Raw genomic sequence first — 16,068 nt, 5'->3', positions numbered from 1 at the left:
AATGCCCGAAGTAGAGAACTGAAGTTCAACACAATGGCGAAACGGGCGAGTTGGTGATACATACTTGAGGAAAATGGCGCAAAAAACGAGGAGGGAAAGAAAGAATAAACAAGACCAGCGTTCTGTGATTGCGCCATTTTCCTTAAGTATGTATCACCAACTCGCCCGTTTCGCTATTATTAGGGCTGCTTGTGACGAAAATATTAACGTTTATTTAATGAAAGGCTGCCTGGAGAAACGAAGTGACAGCGAAGGGAGATGTGAGTTCTTTTGGACGACCCACGTGGTCTTAGTAGAGGAGCAATTAGTATAAACGAAAGCAAAGAAAAAATCAGTGCTATTTCTTTACCCTTACGACGCAACACTTTACGGGCACAAAGCCTGGGAGTTGGTTTAATTGCCAAGCATGACTCAGAAAGATGTTTCATCCCATAAAAGTTCAACGAAGTGTTTCAAGAGAACGCTGAGCGAATGGGCCGACACTTGGCTCACGATTTTGTTTGTGATAGTTTTACAGCCTAGGATTGATTATCGCGAATTACATTTATCCTGAACTCAAGACGCTGCGTAAACATGGGTGCGCACTTGCAGGGGCAGCCTAACGCAAAATTTTGCGCTTGTGCGTCAGCACATGTTTAACCCGCACAGAAAAATGTCGCGAAGGATAAGGTCATTGAAACGTAAAGGTCATCTTTAGCGTCTAACGCATAAAACATTCAGCGTGTGTTTGAAGCATAGCATTTATACTCGCCTCACTCTGCACGATTTAAAAAGGCGCTGGAAACTTGTGGCGCTCAAAATGAGTCTGACTACAGCGTGTTTCACATTGGTGCTGCTTACTGGGACTTCTCTGGTCTCTGGGACAATCAAAAAGGAAGACTCCGAACGACCGCCGTACGAAGAAGATCAATGTAACTTCATGTACCAGAATGCCTCAGAGGTAAGAAAGTGCACGCTCTGACATTGATGCATGGCAAACGTCGTACTACGCCGTGACCACTTTTCGCCAAATGTATGAAACGAGCTCAGTTTCTTGAATACTGACACCTGAATACTGCCTGCACTCTATATGGGAAATCGCGCTAACACAATTTCACAAAAAGTAAACACCATATGAACACATAATACAAGAATACTTAGCACTGAAGGAAAAATGCAAGGCACATACGGTATTTTATACAGATGGTTTAAAATTGGCTGACTACTTGGGAAGCGCAGTAATGCAAACAAGGTGGAAGCTTGGCAATGTTGGTGAGTCATTATCCTTACAGCGCAAAAGGCAAGACGTCTTGTGTAGAAGAATTAATTGACTGTTATGGCGTGGTAACATTCCAGAATGCTGCAGGTATCAGTTGTGGTAACTTCGTTTAGCTCCTGAATTTTTATCGTAACTCAGAATTTTCCCCCTGTAAAACTCCGTTCACCACCAAACAAATGGAGTCGGCATCGGCTCATGCATAGCCGCTCTCTTAAGTGACATTTACCTCGCGCGCCATTGCAGGCTTCTTGACAGTTAACTAGAAGATACTAGTGTGGTGCGTGTTTTTTAAATTCATGGATGATTCTTTACTTATTATGAGTTGTAGAGTTACGAAGCAGGGGCCTCTGTCTGGAAAGATTTATTGATTTTTTCGAAGTGCCTCGATCCGCCTGTCTTGACCTAGGAATTGCCTTTTGAAGCACCTTTAAAGTTTTTAGACCTTTTCCATGCGGTTTTGTGACTGCCATATGTGCTGGCGATACGAGCCAAGGTACCAGAAGCCGCTCTCTCAATTATGTGGCTGAGTGCTATGCAGTCTCTGTGGCTGTAGAAAAAATGCGAACATTGTGGGAGCAGCATCTTTAAACCGATTCTTTAGCATACTCACTGCACTTCACCCTAGAAAGGCAGTTATGCCATAAGTTGGTGTGTCATACAGAAGGCAAGAAGAGCCGCAACACAGCGACACGACAAAATTTTGCGGAGTTTCGAGCCACGTCGAAATCAGTATAAATGAGCAAGCGGCCCAAACTCGGCACGAAGAAATCAAGATAATAATCATTCCCTACAGAGATGGCATCAAGCTGGTAAAATGTAAGCTGAGAGATAAATGGCAGCCTAAATGAAATACCGAAGTAAATCATAAGCTGTGTAAAACCCATCGTAGGAGAACGGAAGTAAATTTCAGACCAAGAACGTCTGGGTTGTCTTGCAATGGACCTAGAGAAAGCGAATTTATTTGACTTCTCATACTGTACGATGCCTCACTAGAGTGCAATATGTTGATGAATCTCTTGATATATTTTTTTCTGAATGGACTACACACTTTATGAAAAACTACAGTTATGGACTGGCACTCTGAATGAGTTCTCTCGACAAAATCTAATATCTGCCAAATGATTGTTCATATGGGGGAAGTGCGTGAACAGACCGATTTTAAACCGGAATGGCACTTTCTCTTGGTGTTGTGCTCAGCCATACCTCCTTCTGTTGCTCTGACTTTTCGATATGTATGTCGGCGTTTTCTGAAAGCTTTTTAAACAGTTGATGTAAAGAGAAAACAAGTGAAGTGTAATAAATACCTTATTTAAAAAAATTGTAGCCAGTTGGCAGCGTACCTGGATGACGAACGAAGGGTCGTGGGTTCGAATCGCGACTGAAATATGTAGAAATTTTTCCTTTAAGTGAAACTGATTACATTATAAAGTCTCCATTTGATACATGCGCCTACATTTAATTCACGCAAGGGCTCTTGTAAATTATTTTTAATCCAGGCATCCATGTTCGACGTAACTCATGACGTAGGTTTCTCGACACAAAAATGCCTCAGGGACGACGCCAGGTTTTTCAATCTTGGCAGCCTTAACCTTGTCAGTTTAAAAAATGAGACATTGAATTAAATCTGCGTGCATCTCACTTACATTTTACTTCTATTTCGGAACTGTATATGGAGGTAAGACATACGAGTAAGTCAATGTACAACGAGCCAGTCGTTAATATCTGAGAAGAAAAAAAAGCAAGAAAAATCGCTTTGATGATCTCGCTTCAAAAGGTCGGCATTAGAGGACATGATTTTGATTTGATTTGGACTGTTAACTTGGAAAACAACGCAGCATGAAACAAAGTTCAGACTTATCTTGAAGGCTCTGTGGCCCCACGCTTTTTTTACCCCGCCGCTATGAGAGAGACCCACCGACTGCAAATAAAAAGGCCAAAGTGCACACTAGGCGCACTTCTAAAGCGTAAAATTATGTAAACATGGTTGGTGTCCTGGTGATATAGGTTGCACCTTTTTAATAGAACTTGCAATAGAGTTCGGCGCGCCTGGATATATGACGAAGACCTTAGCGCGTAGCATGCTAAGCATGAAAAGCGCAGTGGGCCAATATATCAAAACCTAAGTAAGACAAACACAATAACTCTGAGCCTTAAAGTTCCCAAATAACACCACCATGGAAGAAGGAAACCAGATTATATTTTGGCAATGAAATTGCAGGGTGTTTTGTCACATAAAAGCAGACCTGGAACTACAACTCCAAAACACATCCCACACACCTTCATTTACGCCTATTCAGAAACCAAGGGGGGGGGGGGGGGGGGGGGCGGGGGGGGGACGTTTAAGATGCTAGGTTACAAAATGATAGTCCCTGCTAATAAAGATAAACCTTGCATTGGCGCACTTATGCACAGAAACTGCACTTTCCTGCAGCACGAACTGGGAGATATAGACTAAGAGTATATCTTTACGAACTACTACCTACTGCAAGAAAACTCTCTATACACACTTAAACTTTATAGCAACCCCAAAGCAAAATATCCACTGACACTGAAAATATCCACTGACACAAGTTAAAGACTACTACTAGTCCTCTCCACTTCTCGTACTGCGTCCTGTTCTAGTCGCGGCTGGCTCAGAACTTAGCCGTGCTGAACACTAGAAGTTACTTCCAAAGCAAAGCATATGGCAAACCAACACACCATATTTATTGCCTAAGAGTTTAACGCCCAAAATGTTCAATGGGGATACAAGTGCACACAAGTCAAGGGAAGGAAATTGGTACATTATGTCAACAGAGTCGCATAACCATCTGCACCAGTGGGGTTATCCAACTGCAGTCGGAAATATTGTCAGGAACAACACTTGCCCTGACTCAAAAGTTGGCACCAGTATTCGAGATCTACAGTAACACAGCGAGAGGCAAAATCTAGGAAGTGACCATTACATCATTCAATCCAGAATTACCATGCAACATAACAAACGCAAGCACGAACCGGTCAGGAAAACAGAGGAACAAATTTCAGAAAAGAAGGGATTAAAATATCCCATTGTCCTTAACAGACATAGACAGCTGGGTACACTCGTTACAAAACGATGTAAAGAACAGCATTCAAGAAATAGATGTAAAACCTGTAAACACAAACTCCGTGGACAACAGACCTCTACACATGGGAGGCTAGGCCATGGTTAAAACAGAAGCGCAAAACGAGTCTAAGACTTCGCGTAGTCAAACTCTAGAACTCATACAACAGCAGTTAAATCAAGTGTGCGATCAAATAAATGGAAGCCTTGGGCTGAAAAGCGCATGGAACCTCCTGAGAATTAAAGCTGGTTGGCTCCGACTCCAACAAACCGCCGAAACACTCCGAAATCACAAAAGTAGTTCACGTACTTCCACAAAGCGAAAGCTAGCCCACAGAGTGTTCTCCAGTCCTACATGGGACAAGAAAACTCCCCATGAGACTCCCAGATCACCATGGCCGAAGTCCGCTCTGCAATCAACAAATTGCGTACAACCTCAGCCTCAGGAGAGGGTGATGGTGTCACAAATGAAACTCTCATAAACGTGGAGGATAACGCCGTCCGAGCCCTAACGGAATACCTAACCAAATGCTGAGAATCGGGCAAAATTATATCGCAGTGGAAACGCGCTAAAATCTCATTCTTACCTAAATTAGGCAAGAATTGTGCGATAGAAAACCTCCCACCCATATCTCTTACCTCCTGCATTGGCAAGCCCATGGAACATGCAACTCCGAACGGCCTACAGAAGTACTATCGGGGACAAAATTTGCGGGACGCGAGTTATAGGAAAAACGTTTATTGTAGCTCCGCTCGCTACCCAGTCGCCTGATACTGTATGAAGGTATTAAAGGCCTAACTGGTCCTTCCTCTCATAACAATATCAGGCGACCCGCTAGCGAGGCGGAGCTACAGTCAACATATTTCCACGGAATCGCGTCGCTCAAACTTTTTGTAATAGACTGACGCGTGAGTCACACTGTACAGAATCAAAAAAAGCTTTATTGAAAGAATACGACTGCTTAAATAGCTACGGCGGTGGCCAGTTATCAGCACAACCGGTGATAGCAACACAGGCACAAAACTGGCACATGCTCTCTTGTGGCACACCTACGTCACAGTGCGTGACTACGCAATCTATCACACTTTTGTCACCGATCGAACATGGACGAGTGCAACCTATACCCAAATACTATGCCAGGCTTCGTACCCCATGTGTCTACACAAGACACTATGCTCAAACTATACAGAGAGGTTTTAGACTCCCACCACCAGAAAGGGCCTAGAGCAATTCTTGCACTAGACTTAACTAAAGCTTTCGCTAACGTTAAACACATCGCAATAGTTCTCTGTCAGACCTTACTGGGGGCCAGAGGACCTTCATTTGTGTTAGAATTTCCTACAACGCGCAAGTGAGATTCAAATTGCATTACTCAAATCGGACACCATGAGCCTGGGCAACAGGGGAACCCCCAAGAAGTGGTGTTATCGCCACTCCTGTTGAACACATACACTTATTCCTTTAGCCAGGAAACACACAACTACCGATGAGGAACACTCGTTCCACGCGGATGATATCACACTCTGGATATCCGCGGGTAACGAAGGCACATTAGGAGCAGACCTTAAAGATGCCACAGACGTAGTGGTAGAGGAAGCTTACATAATATGCCTGAGTTGTTCGTCTTAAAAGTTGCAAATGCTCACGCTTAGACCCGCCAAAAGCAAGAAAGCGGGAACCCCAATGAGAATTACAATCGACTCCCACAGGGTTCCCGAAGTTAAACACGTCAGAATCTTGGGGATAATTATCCAAGCAGATGGGAAACAGGACTTAAAATATATAGCTGCGCTTAATAAACAGGCTTAAATATATAGCTGTGCTTTTTAGGGCACTTTTGTGGCAATAACAGCGCGCACACAAGAAAGGGCATCAAGAGAGACACACACAGACGCAACCTTCTCAGAAATATATATGCTTTCATAATCGGGATGAGAAATTTTCTACGCCACATGCGCTGAAAACCTAATGCGTGTCTGTCATATCAGTTCCCCATACAAGAATGAAAGTATGTTTTGCCAACTCGACTTAATCATGCCCTTTTATGCTCTGAGGCAATAAACATCGCTTAAGAAAAAACTCGCCCAAAAAAGAAACGCTTTTTACAGCACGTCTGGATATTATTAGACAAACTTATTTGATTCACAATACAAGGAAAATACCTGAGGGTAAGAGGAGCGATTGGGATTAAGTTCGGTTCGGGTATTCTGCACTGAAGGGGTGCTAATCACAAACTATATTAATCTTGGACGCTAAACGCTTTATAGACATGGGTGCGGGCTTGCAGGGCCAGCCTACTGCTGGAAACGTCAGCAGCGTTTTAGATAGACAAACACTGCTAGAAAATTTTACCGAGAAATGTCTTATTGCCTCTTGTGCGTCAGTACATTATGGATAGGTAGTGATAATGTAAGGAAGGAAAAGTTCATGGAAAATTAAAGGTCATCACGTGTGTCAAATATTCCGCTTGTGTCAGAAGGGTGGTACTTAAGCTTCGCTTACACTGCACTCAATCAGCAAAAGCATTGAGAACATTTGGTGTAAAAAATGAGTCGATTTAGTGCGTGCTGTATTTTGGTCTTTTTTGCTGGTTCCGCTTTGGGCTTTAGAAACACTGAGGCGGAAGACTGTGAAATGATGCCATACGAAGAAGACGTAAAACACTTTGCCCACCAGAATGCTTCAGCGGTAAGAAAGGCTTAATTAAAGCCTTGATAAGTTGCAAGTGGTGTCCTGCACCTGTAGCTCTATTCGCCAAGTGGTTTTAATCGTGCGCATTTTCTTTAATCCGATCAGTATGTACAGAATGTCGCAAATTTCTGTTTCGTATCAGTGCTTATGCATATTGTTACGGCTTTTAACTCTGTACCATGTGTGGTATCATTTTTTGAGGATGTACATGTTTGTTTCTTTACTTTCTCTTATTCGTTTTTTTTTCTCAATAGAGCTCGTTTATGAGTCACATATTTAAAATTTATGATAATTGCGTTGTCTGGTGCACAGTGTGCACTGCCTCTGCCGGCCCACCCAAAAGTACCAAGGTGCATGATTGCGGCAGAAAAATAATGTGAAAATACTGTGCACAATAAAGCCTCTATTATGTATTTATTATTTCTAAATCCATCGCCATCTGTAGATGCGTTCTTTAAATATTGCGTTTTTCATTCCTATATGCAGGCTGTGAACACCTATGGTAAGATATACGTCAAGAGGCAGAACTTCAACTCATCTTTGCCACCACTCTGCGATAGCGCAGAGCGCGTAGCGGCCCTCAATGATACCTTCTACATCTTCACGTTGGCCGCTGTGCTTCCTAGGAACAAAACCTTCGTGTAAGCATCTCTTTAATGCTAATATCTAGTATATGTCATGATGGAGCATGATGTCTTACGAAACGGCAGGCTACTGGTGTTAGCAATGTCGTCGTAAAGTGACACCGCAAATGTTTCAGAAAAGCCCGCTGCTTGCCTACATTATGAGCCCGAATAAGGCGTGTTGGTGTTGCAGTACATTTTCAACATATTTAAGACGCACGGCTCATACACCATGAACTGGTGGGCGAGTTGGTCTGACATATCTAGTGAAGCAGCGCAACGGCACAAGGCCAAAGGAAGAAGAGCGCTGTGTTTCAGCGCTGTGTTTGTCCTCTCCTTCCCTTGGCCTTGTGCCGTTGCGCTGCTTCACTAGATAAGGCTCATACACAATTCCCTGCGGATGTAGTACGTTTTGACCAGGCGGTGATCGAGTGCAAGTTGGCCCAAATAAGGAAACATTTGGCGAAAGAGCGTTGGCTGGTTTGTTACGGAATTGAAGGCAAATACTCGCAAGGTCGGACATCGGATATGGGCAGAGCTGGAATTAAAGAGAAGTCATTCGAAACGACGTGCTGATATGTTCTGAGTAGCGTGGGTAATCGCGTTGGAGTGGCGAGGGCGCGTGCTAGGAAAAGCGGCACGAACCTACACGATGGCCTTTCGGCTACTTTTCACAACCAACCCGCCGCGGTGAGCAAGTGGTTAAGACGCTCGTCTAGTGAGCCGGAGTACCGCGTTTCGATGGAGGCGAAACGTAAAGAGAGAGAGAAAGAGAGAGAGACGTGCGGCGCAAACCCCGCGTCCGCCGAAGCCGGTTTCACGAACAGATATTGTTGTGACCGAGAGAAGGATGAAAAGGAAATTACACGGGCCTGCCTACTCGCTCCAGCCGAGCCACCACCGCTGCCACGTGCAGGTAGAGAGGAGAGAGAAAAGAAAAGAAAAGAAAAGACGTGCCTCGCAGCAACCACCGCGTCTGCCGAAGCGGCCGAAGCCGCGCTCGCTCCACCTCCTGTGCGTCTTGGAGAAATCCCAGCGATGTCATCGCTGGTTGACCTCAATGTGGTGGCAGTATTCGCGAATATATTCACCAAAAATTTTTTCTAACCCCTCGTCATGCAGCATTTCAGGGATGTCATAGCATTTCTCTTTGCATATAGCTTACATGTTTTAGTCAAGCTGGAGGCTAGCTTGATACAGCGGTTAGGAGCGAAGACATATGCATGCACCTTCAGTTGCATGCTTTGATGCATGGTTGTGTACACCGTGATATGGAGATTGGAGAGCTACTGCACCCTTTCCTTTCCTCAAAAACCTTTCTAGCTTTCCTCAAAACACATGCTTTCGCATTCCTGAACCAAGCAGACAAGTGCCTTCAAAATTTTTTAGGCCCAGATTGGTCAAAAATATCCGACCTCAATGCGGTAGGCCCCCGCTCGCCTTAAGGTATGGAGAAGTAGCCTCATAACGTAGCAATACGTCACATCTACGATTGATGGCGCTACCGAACAGAGAGGGAGAAAAAACTTTATTGTACAAGGAATTCGGGGCACGCCCCAGGGTCCCCGCACGACCCCACTGCACTCAAGTGTTCATGTTCCTAAGGTCCATAACACTGGCAGCCCGGCCGGTGGCGATGGTCTGCACGGCCGGGTCCTCCGAGCGCAGCAGGGTCTCCCAGTCCTCCCAGGTCTTGAGGTTCTCTAGGTCCCGCGGGGCAGGGTCCGCAGGGCAGAGGGAAAGGATGTGGAGGGAAGAAGCGAAGGGTTCTGGCCATAGGGCGCATGCCGGAGTGGGGAAGCAGGGATGATAGTGGGCCAGGGTAAGGGGTGAGGGAAGAGAGTGTGTCTGTAGTCTGCGCCAGGGCGTTGCTTGTTTGTTATCTAGGGAGGGGTGGGGCAGGGGGTAGAGCTGGCGTGAGGCTCTGTAGGACTGAACAGCTAACGCTCGTTACTTCAACGTCTTGCAGATGGTGGCGGCTTTTTTAAAATCGTAAATGCACTCTTCCTTGTGCGAAAAAATGTTTTGATGGTGTATGCAGAGCAGTATTGATTTGATAAATTGGTAATACTGGTACTAACGCTTGAATATGCTGAAATATCTCGTTTTTTCTTTGTCGCGAAACATCCCAAGAACACTAGTGCTGCAAAATTCGTGATTGCAATGGTTTTAATCGGCTATGGAAAAGCAGTGGTTTTGTTTTATTTGACCTCGTTTTGAGTGCTCTCCTCTCTTTACTTTCAAAATATAGTGTCAAGTTTAACACCTCATTTGTGCTCTCGAGGACTGGAAACCACACTACATACAACGCTATGACATACATGTACGAAACAAGTGAGTAGAGCAGAAATTAACAAAATACTTTGCAAGTGCTATTTATCGTATATTTCATTTTCTGGTGCTTTTTTTTTTTGTGCCACAACGACATATCAAGTTGAAGCTAAAGCTGCACTGTTCTAGCTGCAACTTTCAAGGTCAACAAGGCTTCACTTTGAACTTGACCCCCGCTTCACATGTCTGTCGTCATATCACGTTACTGGCCGCAGCAGGAGCCGAGCTCCGCCTGCGCCGCGGCGTTCGCATCGTCGCTGCGCCGAGCCTCCGCCGTGCCACGTGACATGACCACGTGATTAGCCGTTATTAGCGCGCCTCTCCGCGCTCGCTTCGTTCGGATTCGATAGGGGCTTAATTATCAGCAGCGATGGAGGCCGGTCTTTCGCTCGTCTCATGAGGTATAATTGAGTTAAACTACAACAATTTTTTCTTCAATTCATTCCAACTAAACTTTTACTAACAAGTGGTCTAAATGTTGACGCTCCTGCGTAAAAAAGGGGAGTGTTTGTTTATTATTTATACCAATATAATATTTATTTTGGAGGAATATATTAAAGATTCAAAATGATAAAACTTAATACAAAAGACCGAAATAGTCAATAATTCCTCAATAAAATGATCCTATATTATGTTTAGTTACAAATGCCAAATGGGGAAATAAAAAAACCTGCTTGGCGGCGTGTATAAATAATGAACCTCTGTCACTTGAAAGCGCTTATATGCAGTCATTAAAGTGCATATTTTCGTGAAAATAATTCTGAACAATTTCTGAGCCGTGATTTGCTAAGCTGAGATGTAGCAGTCTACTGACGCGATGAATCAATGATTGAGAAGTGGGAAAGCGGGACATGAGTTCGATTTTGTAGCATTGGTAAAGTGAAGGGAATATCAATGTGTGGGATAGGGAAGAACTCCACTGGAAGTGAAACATGGTGCTAAAACTTCTACAACACTAACACGCACAGCGTCTCGTAACGGTACGAGAGATGCTGGAGTGCTTTGATGAATCTGAGACTCACTGCAACATTCTTTTATAATACATAAACAAGCCCTTGTCTGCAGACTGTGATCCCCAATCTTGGCTCATTGCTCACAGTGTACCTGTTTTGGAACCAGGGAAGCCTACGAATGCTACGTCGTCGTATCACCCAGTGTTTTTCACTGTTTAGCGAATTTAACTGTGCCACTGTGTTACTGAATTTCGCTTAAGACTTAGATCCAGTCGCACTGACAGGGGCCAGGACCTTATCAGCTAAAAACGCCATATAAGACGTGCGGTCTTTCGACAGTGGCATTATTTTATGACGTACACCCAGCTTTCGGCAAGGTTGCCACAGCTGCACTTTTGAAACACTGCGGGCGATGGGGCGAGCAGGGAGACTGCCGACATTTTAGCTAGCGTTCCCGGGGTCGTGCGTTGAAAGTGCGCAGCAGCTCTTTCAAACTCCAGCAGGTAATGTAAATAGGGCCTTTCCCAGGGACTCAACCTGTCCTCACTTCTACTCGATAGCCTCTTAGCACGGCTTCCAACCTTTCTAACAAGGTTGTGCAGCAGCTAGATCAACATCTCAGTCTACGACGATTATATCTATGTGTGTGTTCAAGCAACAAGAAAAAAACATTTAGATGCCGGCGCAAACTAACATTATCCACAAAACAGTAGTTCAAGAGAGATGGCCTGGCAGTGTCGACAAAAAAAAAACTGTTTACATGGACTTATGTTTACATGGTTTTCTGGAAGAAAACCCAAGATTATAAAATTCAAGTTCATCTAGGAACCGCTGGGCTGCAGCGAACTCGAAGAGAAAAATGATTAAGGTCACAGATTCTGAAATCTTAATTTTGAAGGCTGCTTCTGCCTCGGCATTCAAATCAGCTTCAAATGAGATAGAAGAAGGGTGCTAGAAAAGAGTGTGGTCATTGAAGTGGGTTGCAACGCAATAGCTCACTCCATGATGGCTTCTTTGGATCAGACCGAAGTCAAGTTCTGTGCATGTACAGCGGGTGATCAAGTGTTCGTACAGTTTACGTTTGTCTAAAACATCAGTAGCATCTAAATAGGCAAATAAGAGTATCATTGCACCTTGCTGCGGTCTGTAGTAGTCTAAAGGGCCTAGTATGAAAGGAGTCCACTGTGAGTGGATTTTCCCCAGACAACTGGGGCTCCGCCAGGCTTTACGAAATAAGTTAAAAATAAAGCCAAAAAAATCCACAGCATCATCGCCACTGTTTAAGACGGGGTTCAGCGACAGCTGCTTGCGATGGGGAACATAATATTATTCGTTGATTATTACTTCTCTTCTTCTCCTTCCCTGCTCGAGCACGCATGAAGGCGCTATTCCGTTACGGCTGTGTTCGGTTCGGTTTATAGTGTTTAACGTCCCAAAGCGACTCAGGCTATGACAGACGCCGTAGTGAAGGGCTGCAGAAAATTCGACCACCTGGGGTTCTTTAACGTGCACTGACATCGCACAGTACACGGGCTTACGGAATTTCCCCTCCATCGAAATTCGACCGCCGCGGCCGGGATCGAACTCGCGTCTTTCGGGTCAGCAGCCGAGCACCATAGCCACGGAGCCACCGCGGCGGCCGTTACGGCTTGGGTTACTATGTTCAAACCACTCAGCGCGTCGCGTAGCTGTGGCGCGTTGTAGAGACACCATGCGTGACATCGCTGCATATTGACCAATCAGCCTAGCTTTGTGTTACTCAAACGCCGATGCTGCCAAACCGAAGGCGTATCCGTTACGCTTGCCGCTATAGAGCATCTAGACGTCGAACCACGGCGTCACGGACTAAAAGTTTCGACTGCCCCCAGAAGCAATCTTGTGCTGCAGTTTGGCGCCAGCATGCAGCACTGTGGGTACAGATTTTTTTTTTTTACTTGTACTGAGCCCGAGAGCGTATTACACGCCAAAAAACGCCGAAGATTAGGAGACACGCAGCAGTGCAGGGCTCCACAATAACATCTGGGACCGGTGGCTTCTTAGAATACCGCGAAATAACAGCACAGGAATATTTTATTTTAACATTTGCCTCCATGACATGCTGCCTCCGCTGTGAGGATTGAGTCTTCGGCCTTACGTTTAGCATTTAAATGCAAATATTTATAGCTCCAGCGCTGCAGGTCACAAAATGAGGAAATATCGCCAACTCATTGTCGCAAGTATGTCATGAAATAATTAAAGCTCATTAGTTTAACGTCGCATGACTTACCTCTTATAAATTTGTTCTCAAAGTGCCTAATGACCTAAGAAGGTATGATATGCTCAAGCAGTTGGCGTATGGTATATGTTGAATAGATAGATGTCAAATGTAGAGAAGAAACGATAGTCGTATAATTTAAAAGAAAATGCACCCTGCTGTTTTCCACTTATCTGGAATGGTGCCTGTTGACACTGGAAGAGCGCCGCGCAGATCAGTGTAAAATATTCAGTTATCAAGTAGCATCCAATTCAGTAATCGTTTAGTGATGAGTTGAGGCTGTCCGTAAATAACACATGTTAAACACAGCGCGAGAACATGTTATGTGAACAAGTTTTCCTAAATATTGCCTTTAAATATATCAAACATTTATCATTTCCTCGGAATATATTAATCCACGTAAAGCATTGCAAAGTATCCACCATACAGCCGTCATTTTTTGTTAGCGGCTGCTTGCGGTTAATCAACAGATTACGTTGAGCAGCAATAACGATGTTATTTTTGTTCTCCTGCTTTCTCTAGCACAACCTCCAAAGCTTCGAAAACTAATGTACATGGACAATGAAAAAAAATGCATGATATTTGTCGATGACCGTAACTCAACCGCTGAAAGTGCACGTGAGTATTAAGTTTTTGAAAGCTCTCGACCGGTCCTGAAACGTTTTAGTTAACCGCCCCTATCTCCTGTGTTCACACCGGACTGCACAGCAGTTTTGCGCCTCATGCAACTCGTGCCGCTTTTTAAACTCTCGTCTGCAACCCCTGGACACTGAACTGCAGCTGCGTCTGCTGCCATATAAATCGGCTATCTTTTTTGGTACACTCATGCCCAGGATAGCATAAACCACGCTTCGACGTTCAGTCTCTTTCGTCATTTTGCGTAATGGAAACAGAAAAGTGTGTATAGCGTCTGTGACCAAGCGCAAAAACGTCATTCACAGGCATAAGTGTAATGCATCGAATAAGTTTTGCTTTGTCATCAATCAGACATGTTCTAGTGGCATACTATTCTGTACGTCACTCTAAATGGATTGGTGTTGATTTCGTAAATCAGTATTCTTTTTGTACATGTGTGACCGACAGCCCTTCTCGTGCTACCTTGAGGCTGTCATGAGACAGCAGAACATATACTCTGTGAATGATTCATGGTTGAGCATGAAAGGCGAAAGCTGAGTTTTGATGAAGACCGCTTCCATCCTAACGCACTGACTGAAAGCCAAATAACAGTACGGTAGCCATGTTGATCTTTCACCCATGAAGGGTTGACAGGCACAACAGCTCCTGTTCTTGATGTTACGTCGCCTCCCGCACGTCCTCAACTGACTTCATGTTTCCTTGGTTCGGCCCTCCCCTTCCTGCTTACTTTCCTCTTCCTCTTCTGTCCTGTTGAGAGTACGACAACGGAACGCTCTTCAGGTTACGGGCAAAGTGAGAATCTGGGTGAATTGTTTGAATATTATCGGAACTGTGCAAAGACCTGGGCGCGGAAAGACGACAAAGAAAATGCGCTCTCTGAGTCCTCTTTTCACGTCCACGTCTTTGTGGTTCTTTGATAATGCTTTTAAGTATAAGATTTCTGCCCTTACTCGTCCTCTCCTCTCTATTCTTGACCGAACGGCTGCAAGAAACGTCAGCCTGGATCGGTGGCAGAAAATTGCAGGTACATCAGACAGAGCACCGTCAGATAAACAGTGAAGGCTAAATCGTACAAATTAGAGTCTACAGGCTGAAAATTGGTGGTTGGGAAAAATTGTCGCCCAGTGAAGATCGGGTAGTCGCCACATATAAGTATTTGGCCGACTTTTATAATGCCTACTTTGTTGACGGGGTGTATAAGTTGCATGTTTGGGCGGTTAAAGTCGAAGGCCTTGAATGAAACTTTTCTTCACAAACAGCACTATATTACAACATAAGAGTGTGTCCAACCTACGGTTCTGACTACACTCATCAAACCAAAGTAGTTTCCGTAAGACAGTAATTACGCGAATACAGCGTCATACATAAAAATGCGGGAAGAAAAAGAGAACACACGATCCAAACACTTACTAATTCCCTATTGGTTGTAAAATAAAAAGCGAATTCAGCTAAGTGATGTAGTCCGTCTAATTTTATGTAATTAAGAAGTAAAGCTATATGGTTATGTTAATTATTTTGTCATATTTTTTTTTCTGCTGCGGCTCCTGCAGGATGTCAGCTCCTACAACCGGCTGAGTACGCTGATGAAGAGGTGCCTGATGAGTGCCAAAGAGTTTACGACGACAACTGTCGAGGCTTGAACATTACAGTGTATCATTCTTGGTGCAAAAACCTTACAGAGGTGTCCATTCAAGACTACATAAAAAGTCTGAAGCCACCTCAAGCATGTTGAGTGAAAATAAATGATGAACATTATGATGCCATCAGTACAAGGAATTCAAGTCAAGCGCGCCCAGCCACTGCTACTAAAGCCTACCAGTGTATCACGTTCTGTTCTAGAGCCACTGCGTCATTCCCTTGCTGTCTTGTGTCGTGGCTAACTTGAACACGCTAATTTTTGATGTTCACAGCCATGCGTCATGTGGTGGCAGCCAAGAGAACTAGAAGCGCGTTTCCGGAATTACAGGCAGTTAGCAGTTTAGCACCAGATTTAACTGTTTTGCATATTTTTATTCACGCAGTTTTCAGCTTCTTCACAAGGGAAATATTGTCGCCTGGTGGTGACAACTTAGTGATAAAAAGACAGCAGAACGCGAACTTGACCCCAGAAGCAGAAAAAGGGTCGGTGGCGAAGGTGGTAGCAAGATGCGCAGTGGGCTTCGGCAACAGAATGTCGGCCTCTCTCGGCCGCGCAAGTTTTAAAGATGACATCAGAATTTCTAGACAATATGTATTAAAC

General features: G+C 44.4%; 1 protein-coding gene across 1 annotated transcript; it reads left to right on the top strand.

The window, feature by feature from the left end:
* Positions 1-740: 740 nt before the first annotated feature.
* Positions 741-15,561, top strand: LOC149365558 (uncharacterized). The gene is made up of 5 exons (XM_089568806.1): positions 741-940; positions 7,519-7,673; positions 9,907-9,989; positions 13,716-13,811; positions 15,380-15,561. Exons 1-5 carry the CDS (start codon positions 800-802, stop codon positions 15,559-15,561), a joined length of 657 nt encoding a protein of 218 aa, XP_089424932.1. The 5' UTR covers positions 741-799.
* Positions 15,562-16,068: the final 507 nt, after the last annotated feature.

This window comes from Amblyomma mixtum, chromosome 1 (genome assembly GCF_055824585.1).
Source record: "Amblyomma mixtum isolate Tamu chromosome 1, ASM5582458v1, whole genome shotgun sequence".
NCBI classification, from domain to species: domain Eukaryota; kingdom Metazoa; phylum Arthropoda; class Arachnida; order Ixodida; family Ixodidae; genus Amblyomma; species Amblyomma mixtum.
The sequence above is the reverse complement of the archived record's forward strand: the minus strand, read 5'-3'. Positions and strand labels throughout refer to the sequence as shown.

Coding starts and splice junctions, on each gene's coding strand:
- LOC149365558 (XM_089568806.1), top strand. CDS start 800: ATGAGTCTGACTACAGCGTGTTTCACATTGGTGCTGCTTACTGGGACT. Junction 941..7,518: donor TGTACCAGAATGCCTCAGAG/GTAAGAAAGTGC, acceptor TCCTATATGCAG/GCTGTGAACACCTATGGTAA. Junction 9,990..13,715: donor GACATACATGTACGAAACAA/GTGAGTAGAGCA, acceptor TGCTTTCTCTAG/CACAACCTCCAAAGCTTCGA.